This window comes from Saccoglossus kowalevskii, chromosome 1, assembly GCF_978046115.1.
Source record: "Saccoglossus kowalevskii chromosome 1, keSacKowa6.1, whole genome shotgun sequence".
NCBI classification, from domain to species: Eukaryota; Metazoa; Hemichordata; class Enteropneusta; family Harrimaniidae; genus Saccoglossus; species Saccoglossus kowalevskii.
The window spans coordinates 5,578,157-5,599,573 of NC_140641.1; the positions used below are offsets into that span (position 1 = coordinate 5,578,157).

General features: G+C 32.7%; 2 protein-coding genes across 3 annotated transcripts in view; one reads left to right on the plus strand and one right to left on the minus strand.

Annotated features, from left to right (window-relative positions):
• Nucleotides 1-11,284, plus strand: part of LOC102802772 (nondiscriminating glutamyl-tRNA synthetase EARS2, mitochondrial-like) — a 16,518-nt gene extending 5,234 nt beyond the window's left edge. The window contains exons 10-17 of the mRNA XM_085496469.1: nucleotides 1,265-1,359; nucleotides 1,525-1,579; nucleotides 2,052-2,156; nucleotides 3,358-3,518; nucleotides 3,626-3,683; nucleotides 9,967-10,072; nucleotides 10,617-10,780; nucleotides 10,985-11,284. Coding sequence (XP_085352595.1) covers nucleotides 1,265-1,359; nucleotides 1,525-1,579; nucleotides 2,052-2,156; nucleotides 3,358-3,518; nucleotides 3,626-3,683; nucleotides 9,967-10,072; nucleotides 10,617-10,780; nucleotides 10,985-11,071 — 831 coding nt within the window. The 3' untranslated portion in view covers nucleotides 11,072-11,284. The remainder of the gene's footprint in view (nucleotides 1-1,264; nucleotides 1,360-1,524; nucleotides 1,580-2,051; nucleotides 2,157-3,357; nucleotides 3,519-3,625; nucleotides 3,684-9,966; nucleotides 10,073-10,616; nucleotides 10,781-10,984) is intronic.
• Nucleotides 11,285-15,161: 3,877 nt separating this feature from the next.
• The window catches only part of LOC100375760 (ankyrin repeat and MYND domain-containing protein 1-like), a 33,785-nt gene continuing 27,529 nt past the window's right edge, over nucleotides 15,162-21,417 (minus strand). Inside the window, exons 14-16 of one of the 2 annotated variants that reach the window (XM_078008097.2) lie at nucleotides 19,486-19,587; nucleotides 17,813-17,967; nucleotides 15,162-17,211 (exon numbers count right to left, since the gene is read on the minus strand). In XM_078008097.2, coding sequence (XP_077864223.1) covers nucleotides 16,790-17,211; nucleotides 17,813-17,967; nucleotides 19,486-19,587 — 679 coding nt within the window. In that variant the 3' untranslated portion in view covers nucleotides 15,162-16,789. The remainder of the gene's footprint in view (nucleotides 17,212-17,812; nucleotides 17,968-19,485; nucleotides 19,588-21,417) is intronic. The other variant, XM_085498475.1, reaches the window with a different exon arrangement.

Genomic DNA, 21,417 nt, shown 5'->3' on the forward strand with positions numbered 1-21,417 from the left:
AATTCTAGTGGATTTTAAAATTATAAATTATTTTTAGTCTTATGTTTTGACCTCCGTGCGTCTGTGCGTGTGTCTGAACCTGTATCTTAGAAATGCCTGGACCAATCACAATCAAACTTCACACATACATCATACATGATATTATACATATGCACATCAATTTGTTTCACGATCTGATTCAAGATGGCCGAATGGCGGCCATTTTTGTGCTCAAAATCATCAAAATCAAGCATTTCTCGGCTGTTTACAGATGGATTTTGTTCAAACTTGGTTTATACATTATACATTATAGGACCTTGATGCACATCATTTTATTTCACGATCTGATTCAAGATGGCCGAATGGCGGCCATTTTTGTGCTAAAAAATCCTACAAATCAAGCATTTCTCGGCTGTTTACAGATGGATTTTGTTCAAACTTGGTATATACATTTGACATTATGGGACCTTGATGCAAATAATGTTGTTTTTCAGATAAGATTCAAAATGGCTGACTGGCGGCCATTTTGTATTAATGAATGTGGTTCTCGTGCCATATCTCTGACTTGCGGTCACTGATTATGTTCAAATTTTAAATATTCATTATACATCATGTCATAAATAGACAGATATATGGGTTTGATGATCTTATTCAAATTGGCCAAATGGTGGCCATTTTTGTGCGAAAAAATCATCAAATATCAAGCATTTCTGGCATTTATGGATGGATTTCGTTCAAACTTGGTACATATATTAGACATTACGGGTTCCTGATGCACGTCATTTTATTTTTCAGATTGGATTCAAAATGGCTGACTGGCGGCCATTTTGTTTTAATAATTGGGCTTGTTTGACGATCAGATACAAATGTCAATCATTTTAATGTTAGAAAATCGTATTCCTGACATGATTATATTCCAGCTATATTACTATAAACAAAACTATATATCTTAAATTTGATAACTAACTATGCCATGCATGGGACTATGCCATGCATGGCTTGTTAATAATAGTTTATTGCATTTCAACAACCTGGTCTGATGGTACATCTCACATCATGAAAGTTCTTTTTCTGAGCCAACTATTTATTCAACAATATTTGTACCAGTTTATCTTCACTCACAATAGTACCATATACAAACAAATGTCAGCAGTGACTTCCATGTCCAAAAATTTCGCCTGGCCCTAATTTTTTTTTTTTTCAAATTACTAGTTTATCACTGATCATTTCACAAGGAATATTCTATTCTTTGCAGCAAGTAAAGATAACTTTACATTTTTTGTAGGAGTGGTTGACTTCTGTTGGTAAACATCTTCAGTTTTACAGAGCCTTTGGATGGACTCCACCGATATTTGCACATTTACCTTTACTTTTGAACAAGTATGTAGTAATATATCATGTATTATTAAAAGTACAATGTTCTCCACTCTGGATATCATGAATGGCTGAATGTTGTTTACTGTTTTTATGACAATCAATTTGATCCATTCAGTCAGTATACTTCAATTCCATTAATGTTTTTTTTTTCATTGTAAAACCCAATAGGGATGGAAGCAAGCTTTCTAAAAGACAAAATGATATCACAGTAGAACATTTTAAGGTAAGTTTCAGTGTCAGTTAATCCAAGACAAGTATCAATAAATGTCACTGGAAGTGATTTTTGGAAAGTACAGTAGTAACCATGATTGACATGTATAAAATTATGCTCCTGGGCACCATCAGATACAGTGTTGTTGATAGTTGACACATGTCAGGGTCAAGGGTTACATACATGTATGAACTTGACTGTGTAATTTGATTAATAATGAGATATTGGTAATATGTTTGTGTTCTTACCAATATAATATATAACCCACTCTTGCATAATGTACCCATCTTAATCGAAAGGTCATTGTTGACATCACTAAACCATTCAAACACACACATTGCTAAGAATCAGTTTGGTTAAAATCACAAGATTTTTAAGTGTCATCTTTAATAGCTGATTCTGGCAACTAGAATCATATTCCTTCTCATAAAATAGCACTACAATAATAACAATTATTACCAGGTCTTATTAATGTCATTGTTAGGTGCTGGGACATCAAGCTGATGCTGTTTTAAACTTGATAACATTTTGTGGATCAGGATTTGAGAACAATCGTCAAATACGCAGTTTATCTGGGATGATAAAGGAGGTAAGGTGTTAATTCTTACTTCATAAGTCAATGTTGCTGTCAAGTTTTATATTCAGACCAGACCAACCCCGATCACTGTGCTACATAAATCAGTCCGTAACCATCCTCAACTTCCTGGATAGCATAGAGCCTAAACATGCATCACAAATATTACCCTTCCAGCTACTGTAAAACCATTTATTTTCACTTATGTAATATTACCCTTCCAGCTACTGTAAAACCATTTATTTTCACTTATGTAATATTAGCCTTCCAGCTACTGTAAAACCATTTATTTTCACTGGTGTAATATTACCCTTCCAGCTACTGTAAAACCATTTATTTTCACTGGTGTAATATTACCCTTCCAGCTACTGTAAAACCATTTAAATTCACTTATGTAATATTACCCTCCCAGCTACTGTCAAACCATTTATTTTCACTGGTGTAATATTACCCTTCCAGCTACTGTAAAACCATTTATTTTCACTGGTGTAATATTACCCTTCCAGCTACTGTAAAACCATTTATTATCACTGGTGTAATATTACCCTCCCAGCTACTGTAAAACCATTTATTTTCACTGGTGTAATATTACCTTTCCAGCTACTGTAAAACCATTTATTTTCACTTATGTAATATTACCCTTCCAGCTACTGTAAAACTATTTATTTTCACTTATGTAATATTACCCTTCCAGCTACTGTAAAACCATTTATTTTCACTGGTGTAATATTACCCTTCCAGCTACTGTAAAACCATTTATTTTCACTGGTGTAATATTACCCTTCCAGCTACTGTAAAACCATTTATTTTCACTTATGTAATATTACCCTTCCAGCTACTGTAAAACCATTTATTTTCATTTATGTAATCTTACCCTTCCAGCTACTGTAAAACCATTTATTTTCACTGGTGTAATATTACCCTTCCAGCTACTGTAAAACCATTTATTTTCACTGGTGTAATATTACCCTTCCAGCTACTGTAAAACCATTTATTTTCACTTATGTAATATTACCCTTCCAGCTACTGTAAAACCATTTATTTTCACTTATGTAATATTACCCTTCCAGCTACTGTAAAACCATTTATTTTCACTTGTGTAATATTACCCTTCCAGCTACTGTAAAACTATTTATTTACTTTGCAGTATCTTCGTAATAACCTCATATTATTAGTAGTTGGTTAACATATTGATCAGTGCATGTTTTCTCTGCAGTTTTCAGTGGAGCGAGTCACACAGCACTCAGCTGTTCTTGATATGGATCTACTGGACTATATTACACAGCAACAAATACTGAACTCATGTAAAGATTCTGTGGGAATGCAAAGATTGGCAGCAGAATTGAAACACTTAGTAGAAGATACTTATACAGATAGGTAACATGTAGTATTGGTCGTAAAGATCTTGCTAAATGATGTTGATTGTAAATCATTAATCCTATTAAATTATTCCTCTGAATGTTAACATAGCTATTGTATTTTAGGGTAACTGATGATGTTCTTGCTGAAAATTACCTGCAGAATATTATACAACATAGAAAGGTAATCCAATATACTCATATTATTAACATAATGTCAGTAGATGATGGAATCAGTGTATACCATAATGTCAGTAGATGATGGAATCAGTGTATACCATAATGTCAGTAGATGATTTAATCAGTGTATACCATAATGTCAGTAGATGATTGAATCAGTGTATACCATAATGTCAGTAGATGATTGAATCAGTGTATACCATAATGTCAGGAGATGATTGAATCAGTGTATACCATAATGTCAGTAGATGATGGAATCAGTGTATACCATAATGTCAGTAGATGATTGAATCAGTGTATACCATAATGTCAGTAGATGATTGAATCAGTGTATACCATAATGTCAGTAGATGATTTAATCAGTGTATACCATAATGTCAGTAGATGATTGAATCAGTGTATACCATAATGTCAGTAGATGATTGAATCAGTGTATACCATAATGTCAGTAGATGATGGAATCAGTGTATACCATAATGTCAGTAGATGATTGAATCAGTGTATACCATAATGTCAGTAGATGATTTAATCAGTGTATACCATAATGTCAGTAGATGATTGAATCAGTGTATACCATAATGTCAGTAGATGATTGAATCAGTGTATACCATAATGTCAGGAGATGATTGAATCAGTGTATACCATAATGTCAGTAGATGATTAAATCAGTGTATACCATAATGTCAGTAGATGATTGAATCAGTGTATACCATAATGTCAGTAGATGATTGAATCAGTGTATACCATAATGTCAGTAGATGATTGAATCAGTGTATACCATAATGTCAGTAGATGATTGAATCAGTGTATACCATAATGTCAGGAGATGATTGAATCAGTGTATACCATAATGTCAGTAGATGATTGAATCAGTGTATGCCATAATGTCAGGAGATGATTGAATCAGTGTATACCATAATGTCCGGAGCTGTTTCTCAGAGATGACTAGGCCAATTTAGATCAAAGTTAATATTTTGATCATTATTTTTAGTCCCCGTTCGTACAAAGTCCAAAAACGGGGACTTATAATTCGGTCTCCGTCCGTCCGTGCGTCTGTGCGTCCGTGCGTGCGTCCGTCCGTCCGTAGTCATATCTCAGAATCCCTTGGACCAATTCCGTTCATTCTTTGCATGTGCCTCGTACTTTATGTGGGACATATGCACATGCAGTGGTTTAGCGATTCGATTCAAAATGGCCGACTGGCAGTCATCTTGTTTTTGACTCCCGTGTGCGAAGCACAAAAAGGGAGTCTTTGCAGTTAGTGTGTCTGTATGTGTGTGTGTGTGTGTGTGTGTGTGTGTGTGTGTGTGTGTGTGTGTGTGTGTGTGTGTGTCCGTGTGTGTGTGTTCGTCTGTTCCACTGATATCTCAGAACCATACATCAGTGTTTGATGAAACTTGGTGCATAGATGCTCTGGGCTAATGCGCAGATTCGATTAGGTTTTGGTAAAAATCCATGCATATTAATTACCTAATTTGCATGATAATTAGCTGATTTTTAGCTGTTCCATGACTGTTCCACTGATATCTTAAGAACCACTCATTGGATTTTGATGAAACTTGGCACACAGATGCTCCAAACTAATGCGCAGATTTGATTAGTTTTGGGTAAAAATCTGTGCAATATTAATTACCTAATTTGCATAATGATTAATCAATTTTCGGCTTTTCCACTGATATCTCAAGTACTAATCATCACATTTCAATAAAACTTGGCACAGACCTGATAGTTTTTAGGGTAATATGAGTACATATTAATTACCTAATTTGCATAATTAATTAATTTTCAGCTCTTGATATGTCAAGTAGTAATCATCACATTTCAATGACACTTGGTACATAGATGTCATATGACACTGCACAGACCTGATAGTTTTTAGGGTAATAAGAGTACATATTAATTACCTAATTAGCATAATTAATTAATTTTCAGCTTTTGATATCTCAAGTACTAATCATCACATTTCAATAAAACTTGGTACATAGATGTCATAGGACACTGCACAAACCTGATAGTTTTTAGGGTAATGTCAGTTTATTATAATTAGCTAATTTGCATAATTAATCAATTTTCAGTTCTTGATATTTCAAGTAGTAATCATTACATTTCAATAAAATTTGGTACATAGATGTCATAGGACACTGCACAGACCTGATAGTTTTTAGGGTAATATGAGTACATATTAATTAGCTAATTTGCATAATTAATCAATTTTCAGCTCTTGATATTTCAAGTAGTAATCATCACATTTCAATGACACTTGGTACATAGATGTCATATGACACTGCGCAGACCTGATAGTTTTTAGGGTAATATGAGTACATATTAATTACCTAATTTGCATAATTAATTAATTTTCAGCTTTTGATATTTCAAGTAGTAATCTCATTTCAATGAAATTTGGTACATAGATGTCATAGGACACTGCACAGACCTGATAGTTTTCAGGGTAATATCAGTATATATTAATTAGCTAATTTGCATAATTAATTAATTTTCAGCTTTTGATATTTTAAGTAGTAATCATCACATTTCAATGACACTTGGTACATAGATGTCATAGGACACTGCACAGACCTGATAGTTTTTAGCTCCGCTGTCGACTTTGTCGAGCGGAGCTTATCATATGAGTGATTGTCCGGCGTCCGTGTCAATGTTTTACTTATTTGACTTCTTCTTGAAAACTACAAGCCTGAATGCTTTGAACTTGGTGTATATGTACCTTGGGTAGACCTCTCTCAGATTTGTTCATTTCATGATGATATCTTCAATTCTCTAATTTTGGTGAATATTTTTGTCATTTTTGGTAAAAAGTGATATTTTCGACTTCTTGTTAAAAACCACAAGTCCAATTGCTTTGATATTACATATATAGGTACTACATGTGGACCTCTCTCAGATTTGTTTATTTTGTAATGATATCTTCAATTCTCTAATTTTGGTTTAAATTTTTTTGTCATTTTTGGTAAAAAGTGATATTTTCGACTTCTTGTTAAAAACCGCAAGTCCAATTGCTTTGATATTACATATGTAGGTACTACATGTGGACCTCTCTCAGATTTGTTCATTTTGTAATGATATCTTTAATTCTCTAATTTTGGTGAATATTTTTGGTAAAAAGTGATATTTTCAACTTCTTGTTAAAAACCCCAAGTCCAATTGCTTTGATATTACATATATACAATGTAGGTACTACATGTGGATCTCTCTCAGATTTGTTCATTTCATGATGATATCTTTAATTTTCTAATTTTGGTGAATATTTTTTGTCATTTTTGGTAAAAAGTGATATTTTCTTCTTGTTAAAAACCACAATCATTTATGGTGAAAAATGATATTTTTGAATTCTTGTTTAAAACAGCAAGTCCCATTGCATTGATACTATGCATATTGTTCATTTTCTAATATATCTTCTGTTCTTTAATTGAAATGTGCATTGCTAACAGCGGAGCTATCTCAGCCGAGAGGCTGCTTGTTAGGGTAATATGAGTACATATTAATTACCTAATTTGCATAATTAATTAATTTTCAGCTTTTGATCTGATATATCATAGACCCTGGAGGGTCTATGGATATATCAAGTAGTAATCATCATATTTCAATGAGACTTGCTACGTAGATCTTCTAAGATTATGCAGACACCTGATATTAATTGGATATTAATTACCTAATTTGCATAATTTTCCACTGATATATAAAGAACCTCAAATTGGATTTTAATGAAACTTTTAAAGGGAACTATGCAGAAACCCAATTAGTTTTTGGTAAATATTTATGCTTATTAATCACCTAATTAACATAATTAATTAACACTGATATCTCAATTACTAGTACTGATCATCACATTTGAATAAAATTTGGTACATAAATGCTCTAGGACAATAGACAGGCCTGATTAATTTTGATTAATATTAATTGTCTAATTAGCATAATAATTCATAATTTTTTTTGTTCTGTTCTGTTCATATTAGTTACCTGATTTACATAATTAGTTTTCAGCTTTTCCATCAATATCTCATGTACAAGTAATTTTGAATTAATTTTTAATGTGTCTTCAATACTCTCAGCACACAGGAGTTCTTTCTAAGCTTTCTTTGATTTGAAAATGTTGTATTTTGGGCATGCTTTGTCAGTTTTCATTCAAACTTGGTACATAGATTATACATGTTAGGATACATGTCCATGATGATTTATTTCACAATTGGATCAAAGATGGCCGACTGGCAGCCATCTTGTTTTTTGAAAATGTCGTATTTTGGACATGCTTTGTCAGTTTTCATTCAAATTTAGTATATAGATCATACATGTTAGGATACATGTCCCCGACCGTCCGTGAGTTCCTGAGTCTGTCCGTGCGACCGTCTGTGTGTCCGTCTGTCCATGCGTCAGTCTATCCAACGTCATATTTCAGAATCCTGTGAACCGATTCCGTTCATTCTTTGCATGTGCCTAGTACATTATGTGGGACAAATGCACATGCAGTGGTTTAGCGATTCGATTCAAAATGGCCGACTGGCAGCCATCTTGTTTTTTGAAAATGTTGTATTTTGGACATGCTTTGTCAGTTGTCATTCAAACTTGGTACATAGATTATACATGTTAGGATACATGTCCATGACGATTTATTTCGCAATTGGATCAAAGATGGTCGACTGGCAGGCATCTTGTTTTTTTTTTTTTTATGCGGTATCTTGGACGTGCTCTGTCAGTTTTCATTCAAATATGGCACATACATGTACTTTATACATGTTAGGATGCATGTCCATGACAATTTGTTTCAAAATCTGGTCAAGGATGGCCGATTGACAGCCATCTGACTTTTTGGCCTTACTACTATATTTCCACAATTTATGTACCATTTTCATTCGTATTTGGCACATACATCATACATATCAGTGTGTTTCATAATCAGATCAAAGATGGCTGAATAATGGCTGTTTTTATTTTGGCCATATTACTATGACACGAAACACGTGTTTTGATGTAAATAAACAATCTGTTGTATACGATGGAACTCAAGTTTCAAGGACACGCTCGTGACAACCCCTCCACTTTAATATGACAAGCACAAAGAGAACTTAACGGGGACTGTGTCATTTTCAATGACTTGTTATTTTTGGCCATATTACTACTACACGGAATACATGTTTTGATGTAAATAAACAATCTGTTGTATACGCCACTTGGAACTCAAGTTTCAAGGACACGCTCACGACAACCCCTCCGCTTTTATATGACGAGCACAAAGAGAACTTTCAAAAATTTAACGGGGACTGTGTCATTTTCAATGACTTGTTGTGATTCGATTCAATATGGCCGGACAATGCCCAATTTTAATGTAAAAGTGCTAAATCATAGTTTTTACATGTCCGGAGCTGTTTCTCTGAGATGACTAGGCCAATTTGGATCAAAGTTGGTATGATGATCATACATATTGGGTCATAATTGCATGTCATATTTTTTCTGTGATTGAAACTAATATGGCTGACTGGTGGCCATTTTGTTTTTCATGATACCCATGCCTACGTTCCCATGAATGCAATGAACATTTCTGTTTAAATTTTGTACAAAGACAGTATACCAATAGATACATCAACATGAACATTATTTTTGTAATTTGATTCAATATGACTGTCCAATGTCCAATTCTGGTGTGAAAGCACTAAATCATATTTTTTTACAAATCCATCTCCTCTTAATGGTTTCAATCTAATCTCAATGACTTCATCAGCATCAAATTGCTATGTCAGACCACAAAATTTTGGACAGGGACTGTGTCATTAACAATGACTTGTTTTGTATGGATTTGATTTAAAATGGCCATTTTGTTCTAAAAAATTCTGTTATGGTGCCATATATTGAACTTTAACCCATGCACACTACATCAGGAATTCAAGATATTTGACTGAAACAAATTAGCATTGTTATTACATAGCTGTATAAATACATAGCCTTTCATTTCGCTTCTGTTTACTATTTAATGGCAGAGACTCTGTCACTGACCAGACCTGTTACTGAGCCATAATTGTCAGTGATGATCCCATAATTATACATGTTATTATATCCCGGCATTTCTGATCAACATATGTCATGACCATATATGGTCATTTGACCTCATTAAAGATGCATAAATGTCATACATCTGTATGGAGTCATATTGAGGGTAGTGACTTTAATGCTTTATTGATGACATTAGGCTCATGATCTGATCAACATATTTAATAACTATATATGGTCATGTGACCTAATTAAAAATGCATCTACTTATCACTATTTTTATTTCTCAGCATCACATAAACAGGTTGTCTGATCTTACAAGTGCTAAAAATCAATTTTTATGGTTATCACCGGATATAAAATTAGAAGAATTACATCGATTTACCCAACAACCAGGTAAAAATGTTAACTCTTGACGTTTTGGTTAGTTTGATCACTAGAAGTTTGTGTTAGTAGTAGTATATATAGAAAACAGTAATAGGTAATTGTATTTCTTGGTAATTTTTCATTATAAAAAAAAAGTTAAAAATTTTTGTGGCAGCTTTTGTGTTCATTTCTTTGTTGTGCCTGGACTAACTGTAATCCAAGCAGGTACACGTTGATAGGTTTGGGGTTTCAGTGACCTTTTGGTAACCTAAAATTTCAATTGCAAACAAATCATTCTAATATCTGTGTTTTGTTATTAATAAATAATTAGCAGACATATTGCTGTCTGTTTTGAAGTAGCATTATTAACAGTAATTTTGATAATTACTCAAACCACAACATCTGAATGTCTGTTCTTGTTTTTTGTTAAAGGTACATGTTACAAGTATTGTCATCATCAGCTTCCACAGTTTGCTTTGAAATGTACTGTATCAATTTTTAAAACGTATAGTTTTTATTTTCATGTGAGTGTTTTGCTAATTCACTGAAATATATTATAATATATATTCCACAGAGAGTGTATTGAGATTATTGCTTGAAGAATTACAGAAACTAACAACTGTGGAATGGCAAGCTGAATATCTTGTTGCTAAGTTACAGTATTTATGCACCAAACACCAACTAATACCATTCTCTAAAATGATGGCAATGCTACGATACAGTCTGACAGGTGCCAAGGTAATATATCGACAACAAATTAGGTTGTGTTATTTGGTTTTAATGATCCTTGTTTTGTTTTTTTATCATTTAAAATGCCAAATTTGACACATTCCTTTAAATTTGGAAATTATATGTCATTGACATTGACTACTGTAAAAGTTATTGATGATTTTTTTACCCTTCTATGCACTGTTATTAAATTGTTTTGTTTTGTCTTTACAGGAGGGTCCTGGAGTGGTGGATATTATGCAAATGTTGACAAAAGAGAAAACATTGGAAAGACTTAACTCCCTAATCCTCCAAGCATGATAAGCATGTCATTTTAGCTCACTTGTTTTAGTTCTGATTTTGATATAAGTAAGAAAATAATGGTCTTAAAATATCATTATCTGTCTCAACATCTCATTATCAATGTTATTACCGATGGATCGTTAACCAGTACATATGCCTGGTATCATTTATTTCTGAAATGTAAACTATCAAATTTATAGTCGCGCCAAAATAAACAAAATTTCTACATAATCTATTTGAATGTTGTTATTTATATTTGTTCTGATGAGATCTAAAAACAGGGACTGAAAGATTCACCTCTATATGTCATTCCACAGTTTATCAACGTTTTTAAAAATCATACATGTCGGACATGATTTCGCCAGTTATATTTACAATTGAGACCTTTCCTACAGTGACAAGGAATGGTGATTGGTTTAACCAGGGAGCTGTAATGAGATCTCATTACAGCTCCCTGGTTTAACTTTATAATTGTGCAAAAGAATTCAAACATCAGATATTAGGTGGCTTCATTTGATTGCCAATTTAAATATTGTGTGTATTGGAATATGACTGAATCATGTGATCTCCAGATGATTGACAGGTTTTCAATCACTTTTATCAATCACTTTTATGGTCAATAGCTGTGATCCTGATATAGTTGATGTCATTCCTGGGCATTGTGGGAAAGGTATTTCATACCTGGAAAATACAGGCATTGTGGGAGAGGCTCTGATCAATTTGGAAACACAGGCATTGTGGGAGAATTCTTACACACCCTGGATAACACATTTTTGACTCCCGTGTGCGAAGCACAAAAAGGGAGTCTTTGCAGTTAGTGTGTCTTTCTGTGTGTCTGTTCCACTGATATCTCAAGAACCATACATTGATTTTTGATGAAACTTGGCACATGGATGCTCTGAACTTATGCACAGATTTGATTAGGTATTGGTAAAAACCCATGATTATTAATTACCTAATTTGCATGATACTTCGCTGATTTTTAGCTGTTCCATGAGTGTTCCACTGATATCTAAAGAACTAGTCATTGGATTTTGATGAAACTTGGCACATAGATGCTCCAAACTAATGCGCAGATTGATTAGTTTTGGGTAAAAATCTGTGCAATAGTAATTACCTAATTTGCATAATGATTAATCAATTTTCGACTTTTCCACTGATATCTCAAGTAGTAATCATCACATTTCAATGAAACTTGGTACATAGATGTCATAGGACACTGCACAGATCTGATAGTTTTTAGGGTAATATGAGTACATATTAATTACCTAATTTGCATAATTAATAATTTTCAGCTTTTGATATTTCAAGTAGTAATCATCACATTTCAATGAAATTTGGTACATAGATGTCATAGGACACTGCACAGACCTGATAGTTTTTAGGGTAATATCAGTAGATATTAATTACCTAATTTGCATAATTAATTAGATTTCAGCTTTTGGTATTTCAAGTAGTAATCATCACATTTCAATGACACTTGGTACATAGTTACTTAAGGACTGTGCAGACCCCTGATTAGTTTTGGGATTTATGCATATTAATTACCTTATTAGCATAATTAGTTAATTTTCAGCTTTTTGCCTGATATCTCAAGTACTAACCATCATATTTCAATGAGACTTGCTACATAGATCTTCTAGGACTATGCAGAGACCCGATTAGTTTTAATTGGATATTAATTACCTAATTTGCATAATGTTCCACTGATATATAAAGAACCATGAATTGGATTTTAATGAAACTTTTTAAAGAGAACTATGCAGAGACCCAATTAGTTTTTGGTAAATATTTATGCTTATTAATCACCTAATTAACATAATTAATTAACACTGATATCTCAATTACTGATCATCACATTTGAATAAAATTTGGTAAATAAATGCTCTAGAACAACTTTGGGTTAAAATTTGTTCAAAATAATTCTCTAATTAGCATAATAATTCATAATTTTTTTGTTCTGTTCATATTAGTTACCTGATTTACATAATTAGTTTTCAGCTTTTCAATATCTCATGTATAAGTAATTTTGAATGTGTCTTCAATACTCTCAGCACACAGGAGTTCTTTCTAAGCTTTCTTTGATACTGTTTTGTCATGGTATATGTTGGTAATCACAGCTTACTATTATGTGTTTATGATTGTAATCAGCATGCATGTTATAACTCTCTACCTTGCCACAACTACTGTGTTTACAATCACAAACACAGTAGAACAATGTATATATACCTGTTTATTTGACATTTGAATCACAGTCAGCTGGCGCACACCTGATATAAACATAGTTAAACTCTGGTGACCTTGCCTTTTGTTATATAATATAATTCCCTTTATCATAGTTTGTTTCAATATAAATATGCATTGTCATAATTAATTTTGAATACAAACAAGTTTTGGGGTTGAACCAACAGTGGGGGAATCAGTCTACCAAATGTCCTTAAAAGATGTAAATATCTTACAAAAACATTGGTGCCTTATTTGTTTAATTATTTTAAGGAACATAATTTCCAGCTTTATTCAAAGTAATTCAGATATTTTAGAATAAAAACAAATGTCTCATTGCAAAAAAAAAGTGCTGCATTTAGATGTGAATAGATTCATAAAACATGCAAGATAACAGAAAAATTTAGCTGGCTTTAGTCCAAGTATTTTGTACAGGTGTCTGCCAAAAATTAATGATTCACTGAGACAAATATGAACTGCCTCATTGTGTGACTACTGTATTATATGAAAAGTAAAAAAAAACACCCTTTATGAATAGCTATCATATTGCAAGCTCTGCTTTGTATGCAAATCAACTTAAATAGTTGGTGTCCAGTGGAGGGAGAAGTCAACAGTACTGTTGCCTCCTGAGAATCTACATCTTCAAACACTGCTATCTTTAAAGTGCGTTTTTAAACTAGTATTATAAAAACTCTATCATTTTGTTCTAGTAGCTGAAACATATTCCTGTGAGTTTTCATTTGTCGAATGAACTGTTTGTCAAAAACAGAATACATATATTTTAGAATAATTTTCTTTTTAAAATGTGGATGAAATGTTTTGCTTTTAATGTATTTTTTATGTATTGTTTTTGGTTTGATAACTTTGAACTAAACAGATTTTCTATTAGCTTCAGATCTTGATCAAAGTTAGGCACCCAGTTCATAGGAGTGCTTATATTGATTTTCTGACATCTTGTTTTCTGTAAAGATTTTATTGGTAGGTTTGCAAATGTGTATCAGACTGTGCAATCTCTCCATGAGTTGGTTTTGAAACCCAGTATGGGATTCTGAGATACATTACCAAGGATATTATTACAAGATAAATCATTTGCTTCATTGAACACATACAACAATGCATATTTCCACTGAGATCAGTGACCTTTGATGTGTATCACCAGTGATCAGTCAAGTAGAAACAGTCAAAATATTTTATCAGATTTTCTCAATTTTTGCATGATATTTTCATACAGGACATCTGTTGTTCAAACTCAGGGAAGACTTTATACTGATGAATAAGGTGACCAAGTTTGATAAAGTTTGGAATAGAAGTAGTAAAGTTATTATGCACACAATAACAATTATTAACGACGACGACGCCGCCGCCACCGCCGCCGATGACAACGCCGGACAAAATTTTTCCCTTAATATACCTTTCCCTTCCATCTTTGATGGTACGGGCAAGGTAATAAAATAAATGCGATATTTACTATATGGGGGCCACCATCTTGAATGACACATAAAACTAAATAAGAGACAAGTTGTGAAACACGTTTTTCAGATTCCTATAAATCAGGACAAAAATACCAATGTTCACAAAAATACGTTCTGTTGGGGTTATTAAGCCAACCGATAACAAAATTCGGCCGAATTCGGTGTTTTTGTGTGGAAAATTCCCTTGCATACGAACACCTAATTACACGAAGAACCTAGAACACTTTCTTGGGGTATTTGAAACTAAAAATTGGCATTCCAGCTCAACAGCCAATCAGCGACAGCCTTACACTTAGATGACAATTTTGGTTTCAAATACCCCGGCTGACTGATTTGAATATAACAAGTTATGAGGTGGACCTACACTTAGGTTTGCTTGGCATGCAATTTGACACAGACACAAGCCACAAAGATGCAGTGCATAAAATCACATGTTTAATGAAGTTCATACAGTTACATAGGTCAATAATTAAGTTTTGATGACATAATGACACATTCTAAAATACTATCCAATAATTAGGAGTGACACCATATTTTGGCATCATTTGATACATTTCATTTCAGTAAGAATAATATTTTGTATAGTAGGAATTGAGTTGCAAATATCCAAACTCATACCCTTCAGTAACAAAGCAATTTTGTGATGTGACAATAATACAGATGGATGTAAATAATGTCTGCAACTCAGTTCACTTGTGTTCACAGTACTTTTTATTGATAACCACAGATGAACAGTCTCAGAGGCCTTTTGTTAAGAAGTGTGCTAGACTAGACTGATTTGTTTTTCTTAAATCATGGTCCGACGCAAAATTACTGAAACTGGTTGATTCTGCAGCTTATTCATTGCTATTAATTATTCATGATATGCAGTGACGTTATGGAACCTGGAAAAGAGGAAAGTAGGCATGCACTTGCACAAAATGTGTCAGGCCACGTGTGTCCTATACATGTAGTTCCTCAGAACAGATCAAACCAAACCTTTCTTGTTGGTTGACAGCTTACAAGTCATGCTACTCATTAGCATATTTATCACCACAAAAACTATAGAGGGCGTGGCAGGACAGAACAGTCGTGGTAATTTCATGTCAACGCAGAAGATTCTACAAACTCATTCTAAAGGAATTAGATTATAAAACAATAAAATTGCCACGACTGGACCAGTCTAAGGTGTGTCTGTAAAGTACAGTGTATGGATGGATCTTGCAAGACTGTACATAATAGAAATGAGGAATATAACTTCAGGAATAAAATAACTCTGGTAACTGTATATGTCAACACTGGCACAAGCAAATAGTACATGCAAATTGTGGCCTGGCACAAAAGTATTTAAAAAAAAACTATATTCTGAGAAGTAATAACTGTTGCATGCTGAGTTGATAGTAGCATGGATATCTTGAAATTATATTATTTTGATTTAAACATCTGTGAAGTTTTTGTAGTTTATTTTATTCCATCTGGTTAATGTCAGTATTCACTAAATACTTATTGCATCAAAGTTGCAGATTAAACACAATGAATTTTAATGACTACAATATTGCTTAAAAAACTATTCCATCAAGTGCCATGTCAGTTTCAGTAAATATGGAGATGTGCCTTCTGTCAATACACAGATTTATGTATAATCACTATATTGAAATGATAATTGTATTATTATTGCCAATGATTGCTATCTTACACCACAATGGTTCTAGTATAATACAAGTAATCTTTGAAAACCACTTACATAAAAACAGATCCAATATCACTAAAATATCCTGTATTACTATAGTTATCTACATTGTACATTATTTATAGTCCTGAAATAGATATTGCGGAATTGATCACACTATTCAAATACAAGTCATTTAATTATTTTATATACTATATATGTAATGTAATTGATTCACTCTACATTCCTTCCTTTAACTTGAAAACACTCCAAAAGTGTACTATATTTTTCACTATACAAAAAACATATGAATGCAATTTAAAAAATAAAGAATGTTCATTTCTACATAAAATATGCAAAAGATTGCGTGGATTGTCAAAATGAGACCACAGATTAATTGAAACTATAATTTTCAGGACCATCATAACCACTCAAGTTATCTTCCATTCCTTTATTAACATTTTTATCCCCACCTTTATTTCTTGTCCCAATATATTGACCACCAGGGCCCTTTCCTCCCAATTTTGATCCCATATATTGACCACCAGGCCCCTTTCCACCCATATATTGACCACCAGGCCCCTTTCCACCCCTATATTGACCACCAGACCCCTTTCCACCCTGCTTCCCTCCTACGTTTCCTTTGTTGACACCTTTCTTTGCTTTGCTTCCAAGACTGTAAACTGTAGCATTACCCATTAGGGAATCAACTGTTACTTTAGATTGTGTACTGGCGTTTGTGGTTGGTGTAGGACTATCTATACGTCCAGGCGCTCCTCTACTTTTACCAGATGGACTGGGACTTCGACTTCGACCTGAAAATACACATACATCTTAGATACATTCTGAACTAGTTACTATGACAATGATAGTGTGTGTGTTAAACATGACGACTTTCAGATATGCACAGATAACAATTAATATTCTCAAAATGCAAAGCATTTATTTTATGCTCTATTGTGAACAATTAAAGTATACACATTATTATCTGAGACATAAAATCATAGTCAATTTATGATCATGGTATTTTAATTTTTCCACAGAAGAAAGCATTAACATGCTTTGTAGCAAACAACATCAATTTTTAGCTGATTTACCACTTCAACAAAAGTAAAATAAAAAGACAAATAGAATAAAGTTTGGCTAGACAGTAATTGTCTAATATGACAACATAATACATTTAAAGTTAGAATTTTGAATTTATAAATTCCAGACTTAAATTACCAAAATCAAGGATGGCAAAGATGTGATTTAGATTACATCTATTCAGATTGACATTTATTGAGACTATAATAGTTGAGTAGACAGTTTGTTCTGGTCAACTTTAGAGCCCCCCCCCCCCCCTATTTCATTTCATTTCATTAAAAGGCAATGATGACATCATTATCACAGGCAAGTTGTACATTTTGTACTTACCACCAATTCTAACACATTCTTCTTTATGTCTAGCATTCCATGCTTTCAACTTACAAGCTTTGCTGCAATAATACACTTCCTTACACCTTGTACAAGCAGACAGCCTTACACCAATGGAACGACCACATTCATAACAGTATTTGAACAATGGTTTCCTAGTAACAAAATTTATAATATATAATTATTAACAGTTTATCAATGAAAATAAATTGTATTTTAAAACAATTTAGTGAATATTACTGAAATTATAGTATAATATGTTATTGATATAGTAACTCTCAGTGATTGGATATACAGATTTATTATGTGTGTGCATTTATTTTCTTGAAAAATAGAATGAAAATTATATTTGTAAAATATTCTGATTTAATGTTGTACAGGAACATAAAACTATTTAGATCTCTATCTCCTAGTATAGGGATATCCCATGAAACAACATACATCAAAGTATAGTGACTCATAACAGTAAGTAATATGAACAACTTGCACTACACAGACAACATATACAATGTATGTAGCATACAAGCAATAATTCAATGAGAAGAAGTTTAGTTTATTAAGACTTGATCCACAACCGATATGCTGTAAATCATATGTGGTTTTAAAACAAAATATTCAATAGTAGCAAATAAAATGTTAATAATAATCTGTTGATAAAGATAAATGACAACTATACATACTATTATTAATTGAGATATGATGAATTGAAAATCCACATCACAACATGACCTAGATGAGCAAATAGTTAATGAGGTCACCTAAATTACCTCCGAGAATTAGTCTGGATATTTAATGCTGCCATAACACAGTGGTTCAATATGTATTTATGTCAATGTGGCATTTTTAAAACATCAATATATTTATCTGTAGTTTGATATATTTAAAACCATAATTAACACATTGCATGCTACAAACTTGTACACACCTAGGAAGGTGCCACAGATGCTATAGTTTTAATATCTGTGATGAACAGTAATAATCAGACAAAATAAACTTGATGCATAACAACTAAGCTCACAAAAATGTGAATATTAAACATCAATATTATAACAATTAAGCAATACAGATGAAAGTATCTGATATTTTTAGAAAAAAGACACAAAGTGATAAGAAAAAATATGTTGCACACACTATATGTCCAAATGTCACATTTATTACAAGATTTTAGCAAATAGATAGCGTTGTATAATACAAAAACAAAAAAACAGTGGTACATGAGATAGAAAAACAAACAAGGAATTAATTGTCATTGAAAATATGATTGATAGACAAGGTACCTGCACTTCTGTGATGAGTTTTGTCAAAATCACAAAACTCAAATCAAACTAGCCAGGTAGTAATAGTAAACACTATGTCTTAAATTACCCCAGAGCATTTGAAATGCAATAATTGGTTAAGATATTGGTGACAGAGTCGAACAAGCAAGTGAAAAAAAAAATTCAATAGAACAAGCGCAAGCAAATGAGAATCATTTTTGTTGTGGAAAAATGACAGCCAGGAACAACATTCTTTGGTTAAAGTGACTGTCCTGAATTATAAATAAAATAAAAATGTCAATAGGAATGATACCAACATCTATGTATAAACACAGACAATAGGATGAAGCCACACGGTTTATTATATGTGTTGGCCATTATTTGAGAGAGTCAATAAATTAAATGAAGATGGCCAACCTGATGGAGTGTTTTCCTTTGCCCATTAGACTATGTAAAGCCGACTGGCTGAGTTTGGTTTCTTCTAAATTAACAGTGATAACATTTGTCTTCGGCAACTTTCTATGGTAAGTCATTATACAATATTGAAGCAATTGAAAATTATTTAGCAAATTAAAACAATTTTAACAAAATAGCATGCAATAACCAATTAATTCAAAGCCACCAATCCAAAATTGAGCTAAAAGAGCAAATTAATAACTATAAATTAGCAAAACTGTGCATGCATTAAAAACTACACTAAGGATGTAAAGTAGGGTGTTGATAATTTATGTAGGATGGTGATCCAGTAGTGTGTCAGATAACAATTGTGATCTTGTTTAACAAGGTTTCAATAATGCCTTTCTCTTTACCCATAATGCACCAGTGTGATATTTGTTCAGATTTATTGCCACCTATTTTTTTTTTTTGCTATGCAACGTGACTGTTGCTATCCAATGTGACTGTTGCTATGCAACGTGACTGTTGCTATACAATGTGAGGATGTCAACCAACTCCTCATGTACATATCAAGAAGAAAAAAAGACATGTTTGTGCTGATGATATTTTTATTAGTGCAACACATCATTTTATAACCTTCACAAAACAGTGACCAAACAGTTTTAAATACTAATTTAACAACAAATTGACCAACATATGTTTATGAAGATTTTTGTTTATTCAGTGTATTTATGTGACTGCCCACAATACATACAAATTTACTAGTATATGCTGCAATGATATCCAAGCAGTCTGTTGACATGCATCCTTGGGGGGGGGGGGGGGTAAACTTTAAAATCCTATATTGACAAGTTAACATTGAATATGATAGTTTGATAGATGAGACAGTAGTCAGATTTGTAAAGACTGTCCAAGTTAGTGGACCAGTGTAGAACACAATGATTTATTTTGTTTGGTAGTCTGCTGTGTACCCAAGTGTGACATAAGGAAACATATGCTCCTGAAAAGAAAGGAATCACCCAATAAATCTCATAGGGCATGCTGGGAAGGGAAATGAATTAGCATCTTGTTATTTTAAAAAAATGAAAAAATAAATTATTTATCATCAACATATCAGGTTACTCACTGAAGAAGAGAAGTTAGGTGAACTAGGAGTTCACTTTTCAGGTTTCTAATTTATTTGCATGATTAATGTTACTTAACATTATAAACACACATCACTTAAACTATCCTTAAAAGGCATCCAATAGTAGTTTTTGAGTTGTGACTGAATCAAATTAGAACATTCTGATTTGCATCTAATAATATCAAATTCTGACACTTTTGTAAGGTACAGCAAAATATGCATACCACGATAGTACTGGTTTTCTTTTACTACTCAGACTTTGTCAAATTTACCAACTGCTTTATAATTTCTTTGGCTGTTATTGGCTAGAATTATATACACAAATTCCATCATTCTCCCAATTTAACCAATATCTACACTGAAAATTTGATATGCCAACAATATAGCAATAAATACAAAAATAAAGTACAACAACAGAATGACCAGCTAGTAGGAATACAATGCACATACAAATGACCAATCATAGAACTATTACTATGTGCTTGTGTTGGGTATTTTACATACACATGTGCCATTCATTGAATCAGTTATGCTTTGTGGGTTGTCTTACAAGATATTCCATATAAAGTCAATATATACATTATGATCTGATATTTTCAGATAACTTCAACTATAATTGAAACTTGTTTTAATCTGTGGATATATTTGCCAAAAATGAAATAAACCAATCACAATCACTTTTTATTTGAATATATTGTAATATCTAATAACTGTTTATATGAAAGAGGATGTGTTGTGTAGATGGATTTACCATATCAACAATGAAATCAATAATCCCAATCACTGGAAACTCTAACTGACTTCATCCGAGTCAACTCTAAACGCTA